Source organism: Hakea prostrata, chromosome 7 (genome assembly GCF_041222555.1).
Source record: "Hakea prostrata isolate BN-2017 chromosome 7, UWA_Hpros_2, whole genome shotgun sequence".
Classification (NCBI taxonomy): Eukaryota; Viridiplantae; Streptophyta; class Magnoliopsida; order Proteales; family Proteaceae; genus Hakea; species Hakea prostrata.
The window spans coordinates 4751698-4771542 of NC_142606.1; the positions used below are offsets into that span (position 1 = coordinate 4751698).

The 19845-nt window shown below is 39.4% G+C and overlaps 2 protein-coding genes across 2 annotated transcripts; one reads left to right on the top strand and one right to left on the bottom strand.

Moving 5' to 3' along the window:
- The first annotated feature begins 925 nt into the window (after positions 1-925).
- On the top strand, positions 926-16820 carry LOC149009179 (acetyl-CoA carboxylase 1-like). Its single transcript, XM_089163908.1, has 31 exons — positions 926-1593; positions 2197-2572; positions 3078-3284; positions 3371-3532; positions 3647-3739; positions 3838-3933; positions 4117-4290; positions 4728-4821; positions 4917-5104; positions 5190-5240; positions 5333-5372; positions 6103-6227; positions 6334-6525; positions 6606-6662; positions 6765-6869; positions 7939-8025; positions 8106-8297; positions 8416-8604; positions 8745-8855; positions 8967-9056; positions 9141-9317; positions 10383-10460; positions 10604-10726; positions 10924-11193; positions 11270-11610; positions 12118-12355; positions 12462-12814; positions 12906-13119; positions 13819-13998; positions 14101-16254; positions 16386-16820. The coding sequence occupies exons 2-31, from the start codon at positions 2198-2200 to the stop codon at positions 16443-16445; spliced, it is 6816 nt and encodes a 2271-aa protein (XP_089020034.1). The 5' UTR covers positions 926-1593; position 2197; the 3' UTR covers positions 16446-16820.
- Positions 16821-17137: 317 nt separating this feature from the next.
- LOC149009180 (crocetin glucosyltransferase 3-like) lies at positions 17138-18867 on the bottom strand. The gene is made up of 2 exons (XM_089163909.1): positions 18787-18867; positions 17138-18696 (listed from the first exon to the last, which is right to left on the bottom strand). The coding sequence occupies exons 1-2, from the start codon at positions 18798-18800 to the stop codon at positions 17145-17147; spliced, it is 1566 nt and encodes a 521-aa protein (XP_089020035.1). The 5' UTR covers positions 18801-18867; the 3' UTR covers positions 17138-17144.
- Positions 18868-19845: the final 978 nt, after the last annotated feature.

The window sequence follows — 19845 nt, forward strand, 5'->3', positions numbered from 1 at the left end:
CTGTTTTTACATAGGAGATTGCGTTCTCGGGTACCATAAGCAGGGATCTGGCAGTTGAATAGCCAAGCGGATGCTCTACCTCAATACAGAGGATCTCAATTCACTTGAATCCAAAACCTCCTTGAACTTACTTCCTCTATATAAGAGATTGCATTTATGAGAATTATAGGCAAGGAATTCAGCACAGACACATGAGATCTCAATTTAATTTGAATACAAAACCTCATTCAACTTACTACCTCTAGATGGAAGATTCAATCAGTCACTTAGAGGCATATCTAACCCCAATTCTATGTCCAAATGCAAAATAATACCGACCACAAAAAAAAAAACCCATTTTCCCAATAAATAATTATTAGATAACAATGAAAATTCAAAATTGGTAGGTTGACCATAACTCCGTTACGTTTGGATCTTCAAACGCACAGCTTTGAAATCTCCGCATGATCTCGTTTCCTTCTAATTACGTATTAAGAAAAAGATTAAAACATTAGTTTAATTTCTTCCACTGAAAATATCTTTGTTAAATCGAAGAAGCGTTTTTTTTTTTTTTTTTTTTTTTTTTTTGGCATAAATGGAAGTAGAGCTGATGAGATAGAGATGGAGATGGTCTGTTCAACCCCCCATCTTTAATAGGAAAAATAGCCAACCCAGAAATCTTGATGGGAAGACAGAGGGCGAGGAAGGCATGGATATACCTAACACCCAACCAAACCAAACCCACCTTTATTTCTTTCAATTACTAATCAATCAGATAGTGAAACTTCACAATAATTCACACTCTCATCTCACATTGCGATTAACGCCAGCCCCACAAATTTAAATGGATTTGTTTCTACCCGGGTACCTCACCAAAAATTGTCGTTGGCAGAGAAATGTTCTCCGTTTCTTGGGTTGATTGGATAACGGCGTTAAAATTTCAGCAAAACAGTGTCGATCCCAATTCTTTTTTTTCTTCTTTAAATGAGATCAAAAAGGGGAAATTTTGGAGAGATACAAGAAGCCGTCAAATCGAGTTGAAGTCCACATTATTTGATCGGAACAGTCATAAAAAATTATGTTTACGCATTCAAACTTTCATTAGCAGACTGGGTTCTGTGTCTTTCTCTCTCCTTCTACTTCTTCTGATGAGAGAAAGGTTGGTCAACAACACCTCCCAACTCACAGTCAAAACATGCCAGCCATCCCTTAGACTTACTAAAACTGTGTTTGTCGCAATAAAACGTGGAGCTTATGGGTTCCTGAGATTTGCTTATCAAAATTTAAAGAGGCAGAGAAGGACTGCATTTTGGGAGGTTTCTACAGTTCTGATTTGGGATTTGGAGTATTTAGCGAGTGACAGAAAGGGGGGTAGTTAGCAACTACTACAAGAGAGAAGATAAACAGGTGGGCAGGTGACACGTGAAGCGTCATTAAAGCCATCAATACCCTCATTCCTCTTCTGTACATTCCTCAGTTCAATCTTTCTATTATACACTTCTGAGTCCTGAGACTCATACCTGTGGACTCAAAGCTTCTCGTGAGCCTGAAGGCGGTATTGGAAATCTGACTCTGGGTTCTTGAGATCTCCCGATTCGCTTGTTCTTCTTGGAGGTGAGTTGACCCAATTCTCCATTTCAGTTGCTGTATCTGCTTCTGAGGCTGCAATTGTTGGTTACGGATTTTACATATTTCTTACGTCATTAAAATGTGTTGATACCTTGATGGTTGTTTGCATTCGCATTCTTTACACTAGTCATGGATTTGGTGATTAGCGGCGTTTGAGAATGTGTTCCAGTTGCACTACTCCGTTTTAACTTTCATGATTTTTGATATTGTGGAAATCCTACAGTTTCAACCTTTAAATTCTGTTCGACCTATATAGAGCTAACTTCTCATGTGGGTTCTACCCAGGTTCTGTTTTCTCCGGGAGAGAACCCTTCTGGTCTTTTAAATTTTTTGTTTTCTCAGTTAATATGACTTTGTTATCGAAGCTCTGTTCTTTTCAGTTGATTTGGGTGAAACCGTACTACCCTAAGTTGAATTTAACTTGACCCTTGCAAAGTCTTACTTCGGCAATAAATTCAGAACTTAAATTCACTTACTAACATTGTTGGGCAAATTTGTGATGGTGATAAAGTAAACCAGTTATTAAGTTCAATAATAAATTCTCTGGACTTCGAATTGAACTTGGTGATAATTATTTTGTCGGTGCAGCATGTTTGAGTCTCAGAAAGTTCCTCCAATGGCTGGAGTTTTGCGTGGGAATGGAGTTGTAAATGGAACAGTGCCAATCAGGCATCCATCTGCATCAGCTGAGGTTGATCAGTTCTGCTATGCCCTTGGTGGGAAGAATCCCATCCACAGCATCCTAATTGCAAACAATGGAATGGCAGCAGTGAAGTTTATGCGCAGTATCAGGACATGGGCATATGAGACCTTCGGAACAGAGAAGGCAATCCTTTTGGTGGCCATGGCCACACCAGAGGACATGAGAATCAATGCTGAGCATATCCGAATTGCTGATCAGTTTGTGGAAGTTCCTGGTGGGACCAACAATAACAACTATGCTAACGTGCAGCTCATTGTAGAGGTGTGTACTCATAATTGTGTCTATTTTCTGTTTGTTGATATCATAACTATGTAATCATGCTGAAAATAAATGAGGGAACACGAAAAGTTGAAGAGTCATGAATCTCTAACTGGTAGATATAGTGTGAAGTGTCTTATGAAGCAAATTTTGATGGTGTTTATCTATTATTTGAGCTTCAAATGGTTAGGGTAGTCTAACCAGAAGAGCTAAAGAATGGACTAATGGATTAGCAAATGGTTAATGAAATCATATAAATAAGAAAAAGTAATTTTAACCTGTTACTGCCGAAGCACAATCTGAATCTGGCAAAAAATAACCATCTATGGTTTTCCACTAGTTCTGGTTTTTGTTAACTATGGCTCTTGCTAGGTAGTTCAGTAGCACTTTTTCTCATGTGGTTTCTGTTCGGGTTTAATTGGTTAAATTAAATTCTAAACTTCAGTAAACCTGTTTTTTTTATTTTTTTATTTTGGTATGTTTGCTCTAAGCATTCTCTGATCTTCAGATGGCAGAGAGAACACATGTTAATGCAGTCTGGCCTGGTTGGGGCCATGCATCAGAGAATCCTGAGCTGCCAGATGCATTGATGGCAAAGGGCATAATATTCCTCGGGCCACCTGCTGCATCAATGGGAGCATTGGGAGATAAGATTGGTTCATCACTAATTGCTCAAGCAGCAGGAGTCCCAACACTTCCATGGAGTGGTTCTCATGTAAGAGTTATTTGCTGCTTTTTTCTCTTTAAATTTTTTATTTCAGAAGTACTCAGAATTCAATGCTCTAAAATTTCCTCTTTCAGGTGAAAATTCCGTCAGATAGTTGCTTAGATTTCATCCCTGAGAATATCTACCGGGAAGCATGTGTATATACAACCGAGGAGGCACTAGCTAGCTGCCAGGTGGTGGGTTACCCTGCAATGATTAAGGCATCTTGGGGTGGTGGTGGCAAAGGCATTAGAAAGGTTATTCTCATCATATATTAAATGAATCATATTAATCATAATGCAGTTTTCCAGGTACAGGGGCCTACAGCTCATGTTTGAACTAGCACATTTTATTCACTTTTAACCGTTCAGGTTCATAATGATGATGAAGTCAAGGCATTGTTCAAGCAAGTTCAGGGTGAGGTTCCTGGTTCTCCTATATTTATAATGAAGGTTGCTTCCCAGGTGAGATCAACTTCCATTCCCACCTGATAACTGAAAGAACTATTTTCCCCTGTTATTTGGATGGAAATTATAGCTTGATGATAATTTTGATTTCTCAGAGCCGACATTTAGAAGTCCAACTACTTTGTGATCAGCATGGCAATGTTGCAGCTTTACATAGTCGTGATTGTAGTGTCCAGAGGCGGCACCAAAAGGTAAGTTCTTCCCCAGATGCTTGCCTTGTATCTTTCTTCTTGAGTTTTTGGTACAAGCGTACTCTCATGAGAATATAGGGTTTATTTATCTAATTCCACTTATTCTTTGAGAGAATGTACCCCCCAGCATCTTTTTGAGTTAAATGTGTTGATAATATATATATATATTTTTTTTTTGAATAGATCATTGAGGAAGGTCCGATTACAGTAGCACCTCCAGAAACAGTGAAGGAACTGGAGCAGGCAGCTAGAAGGCTAGCTAAGTGCGTGAGTTATATTGGTGCTGCTACAGTTGAGTATCTGTTTAGTATGGACACTGGCGAGTACTATTTCTTAGAACTCAACCCTCGATTACAGGTTAGTGCATCTTCGTACTCATTATTTCAGTGTGTAATTGGAACTTGGAAGTTGATTACCATCTAGTAGTGTTAAGGTGGTGTCGTATATTGTGCATCTTATGAATAGTAGATCTAGATAATCTCCTAGGGATGGCAAGAACCGGTGGGATGCTTCTACCATCCACTTGAGCTTAACATTTTACTATCACAACCAATATGAATGGCTCAGAAATAGAGACTCGACCAGACAGTGGATATGAGTTCAATTTGTTGACCAGGGACATCTTTGGTGAACATCTGAGCTCTGGGGGGTTAGAGGATATTTCTGTTGTTGTCTTTGAAGGCATATATTATACAGTTGATTCATATACACTTGAGTGTATTAACCGAGTTTCGTCGAGTTCTTTCTCATTAAACCCCTATTGTCTTCCTTTTTTAACCCATCAAACCATCCAGGTGGAGCATCCTGTCACTGAGTGGATTGCTGAAATCAATCTTCCAGCAGCTCAAGTTGCAGTTGGAATGGGCATTCCGCTTTGGCAGATTCCTGGTATGTTCATGCTTGTCTGCTCTGCTATTTTATCCCATTCTCTCCATGGTGGACTTTCACATCACGTTTTTCGTTGCTATTCTTCGCCTAAACAGAAATAAGGAGGTTTTATGGAATGGAACATGGTGGAGGTTATGATGCTTGGAAGAGAACATCCACTGTGGCCACTCCCTTTGATTTTGATAAGGCACAGTCTGTCAAGCCAAAGGGTCACTGTGTAGCTGTTCGTGTAACGAGTGAAGACCCAGATGATGGATTCAAGCCCACTAGTGGGAAAGTTCAGGTTAGACTTGCTGATAGCAAAAATTCTTCTTTTCTGAAATTGACTTTTATGATGAACCCAATTTGAATTATTTTGACTTTTTCAGGAACTGAGTTTTAAAAGCAAGCCAAATGTGTGGGCGTACTTTTCTGTGAAGGTTTGTCTTCTGATATTAAATGCAGATGCTTATAAGTTCCTTACTTAAAATGTTTGAAATAGTGGCTAATGTAACATCATTGCAATTTGCAGTCTGGTGGTGGCATACATGAATTCTCTGATTCTCAATTTGGTAAGCCGTTGTTACTTAGCACAGTAGAGAAACTCAATTCATTTCTTGTGATCAAAATCTTGAGGGAAAGAACCCTGCTTTAAAGAGTTCACCATGTCTGCATGATTTGAAGTGGGAAAATGAGGGGGATAATTGAGCTTAAATGTAGATCTGGAATATCTTTGAATTTTTAATGTCAGTCAAAAATTTTCAACGCATGTTCTTTCTTTTAAGAGATCTGCACAAAATATGTGTATATTTGATGAATTTCCAGTCAAATCATATGGTTGACTTGAGGAACCCACCTTTAGGTTGTTCTTTGTGTTTTAGGCCAGTAGACTAGTATCCTTCTGTGGGTCCATATGGATAACAAAATAGGAAATGGATATGCGCACATATACCTTCCAACAAACTTCAAATTTTAGTTTTGTGACCTATAATTTTTTTTTATTGCATACATCCTAAAAGGTTCGATGGAGATTCTGATGTGCTAAGCTTCATTTAGTAGGACTTTAATAATAAACTCCTTATGATTTTCATTGACAATGTGCTAGAAACTTTTATGAGGTAAGATTAACAAATTTCAATGATGGAATAAGTGCAATCTTAGAAACATCATGCAGTATTAGTCGCTTGCATCATCTATATATGGTCTTGATAACATGACCTGGGTTCGCCATGTAATTAGCATGTTTAAGTGTATGGAATGTCATAATGGTCTTTGTCTCTTATTCAGTAAATTTGGTTTCAGGACATGTTTTTGCTTTTGGAGAGTCAAGAGCTCTGGCCATTGCAAATATGGTTCTTGGGCTAAAGGAAATACAAATTCTGGGGGAAATCCGAACAAATGTTGATTACACCATTGATCTTTTACATGTAAAGTTATTAACTTATTAGCCTTTTTAAAGAAACCATTCTTCTGATCATTCTAATTGAAAGTTTAACCCACTGTGATTAATAAGTCCCAAAAAAAAAATTGCAGGTTTCTGAGTACAGGAATAACAAAATCCATACAGGCTGGCTTGACAGTAGAATTGCTATGCGGGTGAGAGCAGAGAGGCCTCCTTGGTACCTCTCAGTTGTTGGAGGGGCTCTTTATAAAGCATCAACCAGCAGTGCTGCCTTGGTTTCTGATTATATTGGTTATCTTGAAAAGGGCCAAATCCCACCCAAGGTTGTATGTTATCCATTCCTTTCTTATTTGGGTACTTCATAATCAGTATTGTTATTAATGCTAGCATTTCTTGATTGCAGCATATATCACTCGTTAACTCTCAAGTTTCGTTGAACATAGAAGGCAGCAAATACACTGTAAGTGTGTGAATAAGATCATCTTTTGACAACATAGTGCAGATCATCTTTTTCAAAGCTTGTTAGGTTTAGTTCACTAAATTTTTGGAATGCTTTTCTTAGATTGAAATGGTGAGAAGAGGAACAGGGAGTTATAGATTGAGGATGAACCAGTCAGAGATAGAAGTGGAGATACATACTTTGCGTGATGGGGGTCTACTGATGCAGGCAAGTATTTGATGTTCCTCATTTTACAGTATTCGCTTTTTGTATGGCTATACACAAAGTTTGTGATAATTTTGGAGTTGGATTTCGTTCCAGTGACATATTTCTCTAATAACCTCCAACCGGTCTCATTTTCGATGGTAGAAAGCTTAGTCTGCCAGCATGAGGACGTAGTTTTGTCTGAAAGCAGCCGCTTTGCAACAAGAAAAAAAAGCACAAAGGTTCTGGCTGAGCACAATCCACTCCACTTGGAACCCTGCAAAAGCAGGACTTGTTCTAGACTGTTGCCCTTCTATAACCACCAATATTGATACATAGTGTACAGAACTACTCCACCCCATGGCTGTTAGTTATTATTATTTTTCTTTGTTGGATGAATAAAATCTTTGCTAAACAAGAAAAAGGAATGTACAAAGGGACCGGTCTTCAAAAGGGAGGCTGGATGGCAGAGCCAAGACCCCAGGTAACAACAATGAGCTTGTTCCTTGGGGTGGGGAATAGACAAGAGTCTAGAAGATACGTCAAAGTAGATTGACTTTCCAAATCATGTCCATGGAGCGGGATTTGGGAGTCCATCTCCTAAGGTTGTGCTCCCACCACGGGTAATGGATGGTGGCACCAAAGACTAGCTTACATATCCGGTCACAGATAGAAGAGCCTGAATAAGATCTTAAAATCCAATGCCAATCTTGAGCAATATTAACTTTTATTATTTCCTACAGAGTTTCTTTACTTAGTATACAGCCATATAATTTTAATGAGATAAAAAAAATTTAGAATGCATTAACATTATAGCAGTCTTACAGGAAAAGCAATTAACCAGGAGTACATTTTTGCTCTTATAGCAGTCTTGTAGGTTGTTTTCTTTTTATGGAATTAATCAATTATGCCACACTCATTTAGTATTGTCTTTCAGTTACAGGAGCCATTTATGAAATGAAAAGTGTTTAGGTTCTTTTCAGAATGTATTTTTGTTTTCAAAAGAAAAATTTTTATAGCTTACACAAGCAAATGCATAAGAAATAATGTAACCTAGACAAGCACTCTGATACACAACGATATCTTGCTGCAGTTGGATGGAAAAAGTCATGTGATATATGCAGAGGAAGAGGCAGCTGGTACTCGTCTTCTCATTGATGGAAGGACTTGCTTGTTGCAGGTACTGATTTTTGTTATTTAATATCTCTATTATATTTTTGTTGGCTATTCACATGAGATTAATGTCTTTGTTTTCTCCAGAATGATCACGATCCATCTAAGTTAGCTGCAGAGACACCATGCAAGCTGCTCCGTTTCTTAGTTCAGGATGGTAGCCATGTCGAAGCTGATACACCATATGCAGAGGTTGAGGTTATGAAGATGTGCATGCCACTTTTATTACCTGCTTCTGGAGTTATCCATTTCAAGATGTCAGAAGGCCAGGCGATGCAGGTAATCATCTTCTATCTGAGTGGGTTAACTATAGTTTCGATTAATTTTTCACTTCTTTATCTTTTTTTTTTCTTTCTTTCTATTCTTGGATTATAACTCATAATTTACTTCCTTGAAGGCTGGTGACCTTATAGCAAGGCTTGATCTAGATGACCCATCAGCTGTAAGGAAGGCTGAACCATTCACTGGGAGTTTTCCTGTGCTGGGATCCCCAACTGCTGTCTCAGGAAAGGTTCATCAGAGATGTGCTGCAAGTCTAAATGCTGCCTGTATGATTCTTGCAGGCTATGACCATAACATTGAAGAAGTAGGTACCTTGGTGCCTTGCACGATGGCATCCATATACTAGTATTCTAATGATATTGGGAAACCTCCATGTCTGTCCGCAGATTAGGTTGAATACATGGCTCCTTTCCTTCTGATTACTGAGTTTCTTGTCTTTTTCAGGTAGTGCAAGATTTACTCAACTGCTTGGATAGTCCTGAGCTTCCTTTCCTTCAGTGGCAAGAGTGCATGGCTGTTCTGGCAACTCGCCTTCCAAAAGATCTTAGAGATGAGGTCAATACTTCATTCCATAACCCCACCCTCACTTTGATGTTAAGATTGGTTATTCACATTGTTGAGAGTTTTCAACTGAGTTAATTACTTTTGTTTCTATGCAAAACTTAGTTGGATGCAAAGTATAAGGAGTATGAAAGGATTGTAGACTCCCAGAAGAATGTCGAATTCCCAGCCAAATTATTGCGCGGTGTTTTTGAGGTTGGTTTCCTGTTTCTTAGTCTTACCTTATTTTCTTTGATTAGAAATACAAATTTTGGTCATTTATAGAGATGTTTTTTCCAGGCACATTTCCTGTCTTGCCCTGAGAAAGAAAAAGCAACCCAGGAGAGGCTCGTGGAACCTTTGATGAATCTTGTGAAGTCTTATGAGGGCGGAAGAGAGAGCCATGCCCGTGTTATTGTGCAATCCCTTTTTGAGGAATATCTCTCTATTGAAGAATTATTTAGTGACAATATTCAGGTAGCTATTCCAACAAATACAATGGTATCCTTTTATCACCGTTTCCTAGTTAACCTGCCTTTGGAATCTAGAGAGCTCAAAGTTGTATTTAGGTATTTTCTTTGTTAGAGTGAACAAAGAACATAAGAAGCTACATGGTCAAATGAAATAAATAGAACTTACGGAATTGAAACAGCATGAGGATGATTGTTTATGTTTCATCGCATCCAAGTGGAAAATACTTCAGTCATCCTTTTGTCTGTGTAGTTAGCATTTGATGTTATGGCTGATTCTCCTTGGGGTGAGGCTGCAGGAGTAAACTCTAAGATTCAACCTAAGAGGCTTATGTCTCAGAGTATTGATTGCACAGTGGGTTCACATGTAATGCCTTAGTACTCATCTTATTTGGAGGGGGGGGGGAAGGGAGGGTGGTTCAAACAAGCATGAAGAGAAAATACTTTGTTTGAACTGATGGTTCATTATCCATACCATATTTAGAAAATTTTACTATTCTGAGGCTTTGTTTTGTATCAAGAGATTCTCTGTTTTGAAGAGTCTCTTTTTCCCCTTCCTAACCAGAATAACTTCCTGTTGCTTCTTTAATCAAATAGTGGCTTTACTTACCTTCCGATGGCAAATTCCTAACCAAATGTTACTGGCTTTCAACAGTTGATGCTTTTTGTATTGTCTGTTAACTCCACCCCTCCTTCCTTTAGTTACTTCCCTTCTATTTTTCTCATGTTTACCACAAGTCCTTTTTCCTTTGTTGAAATTTTCTTTTTTGGGTGTTAATATAGTTTAATGGTGGAGATTTATTTTTCTTTCCCCTTCCTTTGTCTGCTGTAGATTCTGATAGATGTGCCTATCTTAAGAATTTTGATTACTAATTGACATCTTTTTAGACATGTTGCCTGGCATACTAGATATACTTAGATTTAAACCCAAAATTCAGAACTAAAGACCATTAGGGTCTTTTTTTTCTTTTCGGATTTTGGGGGGGGGGGGGGGGGGGGAGAGAGAGGAGTTGAGAACATTTGAATCCTCCTTGATTTTGATGGTCCTAATCATGTCATTTCTTTTCTCCAGGCTGATGTCATTGAACGTCTCCGACTTCAGTATTCAAAAGATCTTCTGAAGGTGGTGGATATAGTGCTTTCTCATCAGGTATATCCAATGATTTCTGTTGACTTTGGTTTTTTAAGTTTTGCTCTCATTTGCTTTCTTCATTTTATTTTATTTTATTATTATTATTATTTTTTTTTTTGTAGCTGCTACTTAACAATGTCACACATTTTTGTTATTTGCAGGGTGTTAGGAGCAAAAATAAGCTAATATTGCGACTCATGGAAGCATTGGTTTACCCTAATCCTGCTGCATACAGGGATAAACTGTTACGATTTTCTGCTCTTAACCATACAGTTTATTCTGAGGTCAGTAACCCAAATGCAAGTCATGACAATCCTTCAGGGACAAAGGGATATGTTTGTTTTTTGAAGTCCAGACGATTTTCTCTTGTTCATTTTCATTTTGTGTTGTTTCCATCTTTCTTAAAATATTGTAAACTACCCAAGCAGGTAACAAACAAAAAGCTCTAAAATTGAATTTCACATTTTAATCCTTTCTGCAGTTGGCATTGAGGGCAGGACAGCTGCTTGAACAAACCAAACTGAGTGAACTTCGTTCAACCATTGCAAGAAGCCTTTCAGAGCTAGAGATGTTTACAGAAGAAGGTGAAAATATGGACACTCCTCGGAGAAAAAGTGCCATAAATGAAAGAATGGAGTATCTTGTGAGTGCTCCTTTGGCAGTAGAAGATGCACTTGTGGGTCTGTTTGATCATGGTGACCATACCCTTCAAAGGCGGGTGGTGGAGACTTATATCCGTAGACTGTACCAGGTACTGCAGTTTTATCCTCATATTTCTTACTACGATTCGAAAATTCAATTCACTAACTGGATTTTGCCATTCTCAGCCCTATCTTGTGAAGGGGAGTGTTAGGATGCAATGGCACAGAACTGGTCTTATTTCGTCATGGGAGTTTTCTGAAGAACATATTGAGAAAAGGAACGGGTTTGAAGATCAAAATTCTGATGAACCAGCAGTTGAGAAACATAGTGAAAGGAAATGGGGAGCCATGGTTATTATCAAATCTCTTCAGTTTCTACCAGTGGCAATCAGTGCTGCACTGAAGGAAACTAATCACATCCCTAGTGAAATGGCACCAAATGGAAACCTTGAATTAGCAAGCCATGGCAACATGCTGCATGTAGCATTGGTGGGCATCAACAACCAGATGAGTTTACTGCAAGATAGGTATGTGGTACTTTGCCCTTTCCCTTGGTTACTTTCTTCTGTGCCTATAAAAATCAGAGTGTGTTGTTGAATTGGTCCTGAAATTGAGCATCTTGTTTCTCAATTGGAGTTCTTTCTGGACCTGAACAATTGGTCGAAAACCCCTGAAATCATGTACAAAGACATCCAAAAATGTGAAATTCAAAAAAGATTTCAAACCCTTCTTTGATTCTAACATTTCCCAAGTTATCTACTATTTATTTCTTTCAGAAATCTAAAATCAAAGTTTATGTTTCAGACAAATTTAGTGCTGGTTTCTGGTTCTAGATACAGGTGCATGTTGGGATTTTGTGGGCTTACTTGCTAGCACAATCTTTTCATTTGGTACATAATTCAGATTAATAAGCTGTGCATTGTTTCTTTCCTTCCCAAGAAACACGTGTCTTGCAGATTTATGTCATTTATTTGTGTATACTGATAATTAGCGTGTAGGACCTTGAGTAACCATTATTCTCCTCCATTTTGCAGTGGTGATGAGGATCAGGCTCAGGAAAGAATTAACAAGTTGGCCAAAATTCTTAAAGAGAAGGAAGTAAGCTCAGGTCTCCGTGCTGCAGGTGTTGGGGTTATTAGTTGTATTATACAGAGAGATGAAGGGCGGCCTCCTATGAGACACTCCTTTCATTGGTCGCTTGAAAAGCTCTATTATGAAGAAGAGCCTCTATTGCGTCACGTAGAACCTCCACTATCCATGTTTCTTGAACTGGTTTGTGCTTCTGCTGCTCCTCAGCTGCTATTTTTTGGGGCTCAGGTGCATTTTTGGTTTATCTTCTACATCTTAGCTGATTTTTAACTTCACTTATCTTTTTCAGGAAAAGCTCAAAGGATATGAGAACATAAAGTACACACCATCCAGAGATCGCCAGTGGCACTTATACTCTGTTGTGGACAAGCCACAACCCATCCAAAGGATGTTCCTTCGGACCCTTGTTCGACAATCCTGTACAAATGAAGGATTTTCAATGTATCAAGGATCAGATGTGAGAATTGGTAGTGCTCAACTGACTTCATCTTTTACTTCAAAGAGCCTTTTGAGGTCCTTGACGGCTGCACTGGAGGAACTGGAACTACGTGTACACAATGATACTATTAAAGCTGACCATGCCCATATGTACCTTTGTATACTACGAGAGCAACAAGTAGACGATCTTATCTCTTACTCCAGGTGCTGATCTATACTTCTCCTGCATTATATGTTTCTAAATTAGTTGATTATGCCTTCCACAAAAATCTCAATATAAAGATGTCATTGCCAGGAGAGTAAATTTAGATGCTGGCAGAGAAGAAGAAATTGTTGGGATGATCTTGGAAGAGCTGGCACATGAAATCCATCTTTCTGTTGGTGTAAGAATGCATCGGCTTGGTGTTTGTGAATGGGAAGTGAAACTCTGGTTGGCATCTGCTGGACTTGCTAGTGGTGCTTGGAGAGTTGTGGTTACAAATGTGACTGGACATACTTGTACTGTTCAGGTAAGGTTTTAGACATTTTACAATAGTATGGAGCACCCTCTTATGTCATGAATCAGAAGTTGATGAAAGTCCATTAGTGACAGAAGTGATGACCTCATCACGTATGTATGTTGGAAGAGTAGGGACCACCTTTTCTAGCCGGATGGTGAGTAATCACTAAGCAATGAGGCCACCAAACAGGAATTTGTACCAATCCCTTATGGGAATCAAACGAGCATCTTTGACATGAAAAGGTGTCATAACCACTGGATGAAGAACTAGTATATGAATTGTCCCTTTGTGCACCCAAATCTGACCGCTTATTGATTAGCCACCCCTTGGTGAATAGTGGCCCATAAGTATTGCTGGGGTAGTCTAAATGGTTTCAGATTATACATGTGGAACTCTATTTTACTGCTGCAAAGGACAGCCGGAGCAAGATCTCAGAAACAAATGCATGAACACGCACACACACATACAGAAGCTCATGCATTGAGAAGAAAAGGTAAGAGTAAGAAACAGGAAATTGTACATGTAATAAAAACGAATAAATCAGATGATGAAGGTAAACTTGTTCATTAATTATCTACCCTGTAGATCATTCAGTTACCCTGTTCCTTTTATGTGATGCCAATAACTTGTGGAGATTCCTGAACCTATTTTTCTTCCAGGTTGTTCCTGTAGTTGTTTGTTTGTGCCTAAGTTGTATTTATGTTGCAGATATACCGAGAGGTGGAGGATAGAAGCAAACATGAAGTGATTTACCACTCAGTTTCATCAGTTTTGGGTCCTTTCCATGGTATGCCAGTAGCTGGATGCTATCAGCCTTTGGGAGTCCTTGACCGGAAACGTCTTCTGGCAAGGAAAAGTAACACCACATACTGCTATGATTTCCCACTGGTAAAACCTTCAATCCTATAATTATTTGTTTCATTATGCGATATATCGTTGTGGATCCATAATTTAGAGCCTTAAATCTTATTTGAAGAATCTAATTTGCAGGCATTTGAGACAGCCTTGAAACAGGCATGGGCATCCCATGTACTGGGGTCTGGTAAATCTATGGATAAGTGCCTAATCAAAGTGACAGAGCTTATGTTTGCTGACAAACAAGGTTCCTGGGGTACTTCTCTTGTTGGTGTTGAGCGTCCACCTGGGCTTAATGATGTGGGCATGGTAGCCTGGTCTCTGGAGATGTCTACTCCTGAATTCCCTAATGGAAGGACCATTTTGATTGTAGCAAATGATGTTACCTTCAAAGCTGGGTCCTTTGGGCCAAGAGAGGATGCTTTCTTCCTTGCTGTAACTAATCTGGCTTGTGATAGGAAATTACCTTTGATATATCTGGCAGCAAACTCTGGAGCCCGTATTGGTGTTGCCGAGGAGATAAAAGCGTGCTTTAGAGTTGGATGGTCTGATGAGTTGAGTCCTGAACGTGGGTTTCAATATGTCTATTTAAGCCCTGAAGATTATGCTCGTATTGGATCATCTGTGGTGGCACATGAGCTAAAGATGGAAAGTGGAGAAACCAGATGGGTCATAGACACCATTGTTGGGAAAGAGGATGGGTTGGGAGTCGAGAACTTAACGGGTAGTGGAGCTATTGCTGGTGCTTATTCAAGGGCATACAAGGAAACATTTACATTAACCTTTGTGACTGGTCGAACTGTTGGAATAGGTGCTTACCTTGCTCGGCTTGGTATGCGGTGCATCCAGAGGCTTGATCAGCCTATAATTCTGACAGGTTTTTCTGCACTGAACAAACTTCTGGGCAGGGAGGTATATAGCTCCCACATGCAACTTGGTGGGCCTAAAATCATGGGAACCAATGGGGTTGTTCATTTGACAGTCTCAGATGATCTTGAAGGTTCTTCAGCCATTCTGAAGTGGCTAAGCTATGTGCCTTCTCGAGTAGGTGGGCCCCTTCCCATATTAAGTTCCTTGGACTCTCCAGAGAGGCCGGTTGAGTACTCGCCAGAAAACTCATGTGATCCACGTGCAGCCATCTCTGGTGTCATGGATGGTAATGGGAAGTGGTTGGGTGGTATGTTTGACAAGGATAGCTTTGTCGAGACTCTGGAAGGTTGGGCCAGGACAGTGGTAACAGGAAGGGCGAAGCTTGGGGGAATCCCTGTAGGAATTGTTGCTGTTGAAACGCAGACAGTGATGCAACTTATCCCTGCAGACCCTGGTCAGCTTGATTCCCATGAAAGGGTTGTTCCTCAAGCAGGGCAAGTATGGTTTCCTGATTCTGCTACCAAGACGGCTCAGGCACTGTTAGATTTCAACAGGGAAGAACTTCCACTTTTCATTCTTGCCAACTGGAGAGGCTTCTCAGGTGGGCAAAGAGACCTCTTTGAAGGGATCCTTCAGGCCGGATCAACCATAGTTGAAAACCTTAGAACATATAATCAACCTGTATTTGTGTATATTCCCATGATGGGTGAGCTACGTGGTGGTGCATGGGTTGTTGTAGACAGCAAGATTAATCCTGATCACATTGAGATGTATGCTGAGAGGACAGCCAAAGGCAATGTTCTTGAACCAGAAGGAATGATTGAGATTAAATTCCGGACAAAGGAGCTGCTGGATTGCATGGGTAGGCTTGACCAACAGCTAGTCAATCTGAAAGCAAGACTTCCGGAAGCCCGAAGTAGTGGGGCTCCTGGGGCAGTGGAAGCCGTACAACAGCAGATAAAATCCCGTGAGAAGCAGCTACTGCCAGTATACACTCAGATTGCCACTCGATTTGCCGAATTGCATGATACCTCTCTTCGAATGGCTGCAAAGGGTGTAATAAAACAAGTCATTGACTGGGGTAATTCCAGGTCATTCTTCTACAAGAGACTCCACCGCAGAGTTTCTGAGGATTCACTTATCAGAATAGTGAGAGAAGCAGCTGGTGATCGGCTATCTCATAAAGTTGCAATGGATTTGATCAAGAGGTGGTTTCTGGCTTCCAAGCCTGTGGAAGTTGTAGAAGAAAGATGGATGGATGATGAGGCCTTCTTAACATGGAAAGCTGATCCTAGGAACTATGATGGACACCTGCAGGAGTTGCGGGTTCAGAAAGTAGTGCATCAACTATCAAATCTTGGTGAATCTGCATCTGATCTGCAAGCTTTGCCACAAGGTCTTGCTGCTCTCCTATCCAAGGTAAACTTTCAGATTTATTTTGCATACTCTGTAATTCAGATTCAGCCTCTTATCCTCTTTCCTTTTTATGAAATTTTTTTTATTAGAAGATGCTTTGATGATATCAAAATGACTCTGTAAAATGAATGTAGGTGGAGCCAAAGACCCGGATGCAGTTAGTTGATGAGATTCGAAAGATTATCGGTCAATAAGAGATACAAAGGTATCTCATCTCATAGAGCCTGTCTTTGAGTACCATTCTGTACAAAATCGCCATAATTGTAGAATGCAGCTGCTATGCCTTCCATCCCAAAATTATTTTTCCTAGTAGAGTACTGGCACTAGGGACGACGATAGGAGGGGCTAGAATTCATTTTAATGATATTACTAATTGTAAATTTCAGTAGCTGGCCATGTCATTTATAGAAGATTATAACATGGTCCCCATTATTTAGGAGTGATCATCCAGCATTGGTGGCTTCTTGTTCATGACATATCGACACTGCTGATTGATCTATTGCTTAATTTCCATGATTTTAATCGATGGTATTGTTTCTCTTCATGAAAAAAGTGAGGTTTCTTTGTTGCTTATCAGTTTTTTTTTTTTTTTTTTGGAACTCGTGCTTTTTTAATACTGAAAATGCCTGAGGTCAAACCCACGACGTCTCCATTGAGAAGTATGATCTTACCACTCAACTAACCCTGCATTAATAGATTTCATGGTCTTTGTGAATAACAATCATGCTGCAACTAGTATTAGTTGCTTATCAGATTTCATGGTCTTGGTGAATAACAATCATCTTGCAACCATTATTAGTCTCAAAGACACATGTTGTAGCTTTGGTAAAAAGGTAACCAGGAATCTTCTCCAGAATGTTTCTAGAAAAGTATAAACAGTGCTGGTTGAAATTCTAGATCACAGTCTGTTTTTCTCTCTCTCTACTCAATACAACAGTCTCAAGAAAAGCATCAAGTGCCGTAAGTGAAGACCCCCGCTTATCTCCATCTTCGCTAACTGAATTCCTTATCTTCTTTGAAATCTCCATAGCTTTCTTCTTCATCTCTTCTCCTTTTCCTTCCTTACTCATTACCATCTTAACAACTCTCTCCACCTCTTCCCTCCCAACCCAACTCTCCAGTCCTCTAGTTAGCTCCACACACACACCCATCTCTTCTTCTATCATCTTTGAATTATAAGCTTGTTCCCCTGCTAGTGGCCACCCTATAATGGGCACCCCTTGGCTCAAGCTCTCCAACACAGAATTCCATCCACAGTGACTAAGAAAAGCTCCTGTCGATCTATGTGACAGAATCTCCAACTGGGGAGCCCATCCATGCACCACAAGACCTCGATGTCTCTCTTTCACTCGCTTTTCGAACCCTTCTGGTAACCACTCTGCTTTGAACTCACCATTGATGTCGAATCCAATCGGAGGCCTCATAACCCAGATGAACGGATTCCCACTAACCTCCAAGCCCATTGCGAGTTCCATCATTTGGGTGGAGTTGATTGTGTTCTGAGACCCAAATGAGATGTAGAGAACTGAATTTGGTGAGTGAGAATTCAACCAATTCACACAATTCTCCGAGGTAATTCCTGTTTGCTTTCCTGACCGTGAGACAGACACATTCAAAGTAGACGACGATGGAGAAGAAGAACAATCGAGCAATGAAAGAGGAAGCAGAGGCCCAATAGACCAAACAGGGAGTCCAGTGCTTTTCTTCAATATGTACATCCCCATAGGTTCAATTTCTTCTACAGTGTTACAAAGCATCCCATTTGAGCCCAAAGATAGCGAAATCAGTTTCTGGTATAATCTAGACAAGAGATCCGTACCATCTGCGTCTCTCAGCTTCGGATGAAGCTGTGAACGATGAAAGTTGCAAGTATCAGGGAAGCCCGGGACAGAGAATTCATCAGAGGTGGTGTTGCGGTGAGGGAGGTTTAACCACAAAGAGAAATAAGCGGCAGTTCCGAAAGCTCCGCCAGTAGAAAAAGTGAAATGAGGCGTTCCGAAGCTTCTGGCAACGTTTACAGCCCAACCCATGAAAACATCAGAGATAATGCATAGAGGAGGGTGACCTTCTCGTCGGGACATGTTGGAGATAAAATGGTGGAAAGAAGGTTGCAGGGTCTGTGAGGCTTCAAGGAGAGTGATTATGTGAGAGGCATGAAGAGAATCTGTGTTTTCAGAGTTGGGTGGGAGGCCATGATCAGAGCTGCAGAAAGGAAGCTCTGCAAAGTTAATGGTGGCGGTGGTGGTTGAGATAGAAGCTGTGGATTTCAGTTGTTGGATGTTCAGAGGAGTTGATACGATTGTGATAGTGAAGCCTGTGCGTTGCTCGATTTGCTTTGCAAGTGCTAAGAAAGGAATGAGGTGGCCTCGAGCCATGAACGGAAGCATCACAACATGGGTTTTAGCTGAAGAGTTGTTCTTCATGGTTTCATCTGCAACTTCAAACCTAGTTGAATCATTTAAATGAAAGAAAAATTAGAAATACAACCCAACTAAGAGAACATAATACGGTAGAGATTCGAAAGCGACAACTAACCTCTTTGGTATCATAATGGTTTGTCTCGTCTGTTTTGATATCAAAGGTTTCGAAAGTTTAAAGCTTGATAACAACCGCAGCCAAAAATTAGGGATTGAAAAGCGATAGGAGAGAGGTGATTCTTTTGGCTGAGTTGACGTTTATCATTTGCTTGTCGGAATACTTATCAATGGCTTCTGTAAATATGTAACAAATTTTAGTGCCTGTATGTTTGTGAATCAATGAAACCAGAGAATTGAAATCTCTAAGGGCCTGTGATTCATGAATCTGAGAATTATACCCATTTGGTTGTAAAAATCTCCAGATTCATGAAATCTAGAGAATCATTTTTTTACACTAAAAATGTGAATCTGTAGATTTATGGGTAAGTGGTGAAATCCAGAGATTTCAAAAAAACTATACATTTTTTTTTTTTCCACAAAAAAACTATACATTTACACATTCACAAAAATCACGTCGATCAAATAGTTTTTTAGAATGAATCCACAAATTTCATTTTACAACCAAACATTTAATTTTATAAATTATGTCTCCATAGGTTTGAAATCTCTAGATATTTGAAATCTCCAGACTCATGTAACCAGGCCCTAAATTCATGAATATGTAGATTTATGGGTATGGAGTGAAATCTAGAGATTTCACTTTATTATAAAACCGTTTAGGGCTGTGTGGTTACTTGATTTTGGAGATTTCGAGTATCCAGAGATTCCAAATCTATGGAGTTATAGTTTATAAAATTAACAGTTTAGTTAATCTAAATTTGTAAATTCATCCTGAAAAAACTATTTGGTTACTAAAATCTGTGAAATGAAATCTCAAGATTTATCCTAAAAAACTGTTTGATTACTCAAATCTGTATAGCAAAATTTATGGAATCGTTCTAAAATACTGTTTGATTATCTGAATTCATAGATTCCAAAATATTGACTAAAATTGATTTTTTTTTTTTTTTTAATCTTAGCAAAATATTCATAGATTCCAAAATATCACAGAAGAACTTGTTTGGCTTTTGTCATTGATTCTTATTGTAATTTTTTGTCATTTGAGTCGAGGGTTGAG

Coding starts and splice junctions, on each gene's coding strand:
- LOC149009179 (XM_089163908.1), top strand. CDS start 2,198: ATGTTTGAGTCTCAGAAAGTTCCTCCAATGGCTGGAGTTTTGCGTGGG. Junction 5,241..5,332: donor GGGCGTACTTTTCTGTGAAG/GTTTGTCTTCTG, acceptor TGCAATTTGCAG/TCTGGTGGTGGCATACATGA. Junction 9,057..9,140: donor TATTGCGCGGTGTTTTTGAG/GTTGGTTTCCTG, acceptor TGTTTTTTCCAG/GCACATTTCCTGTCTTGCCC.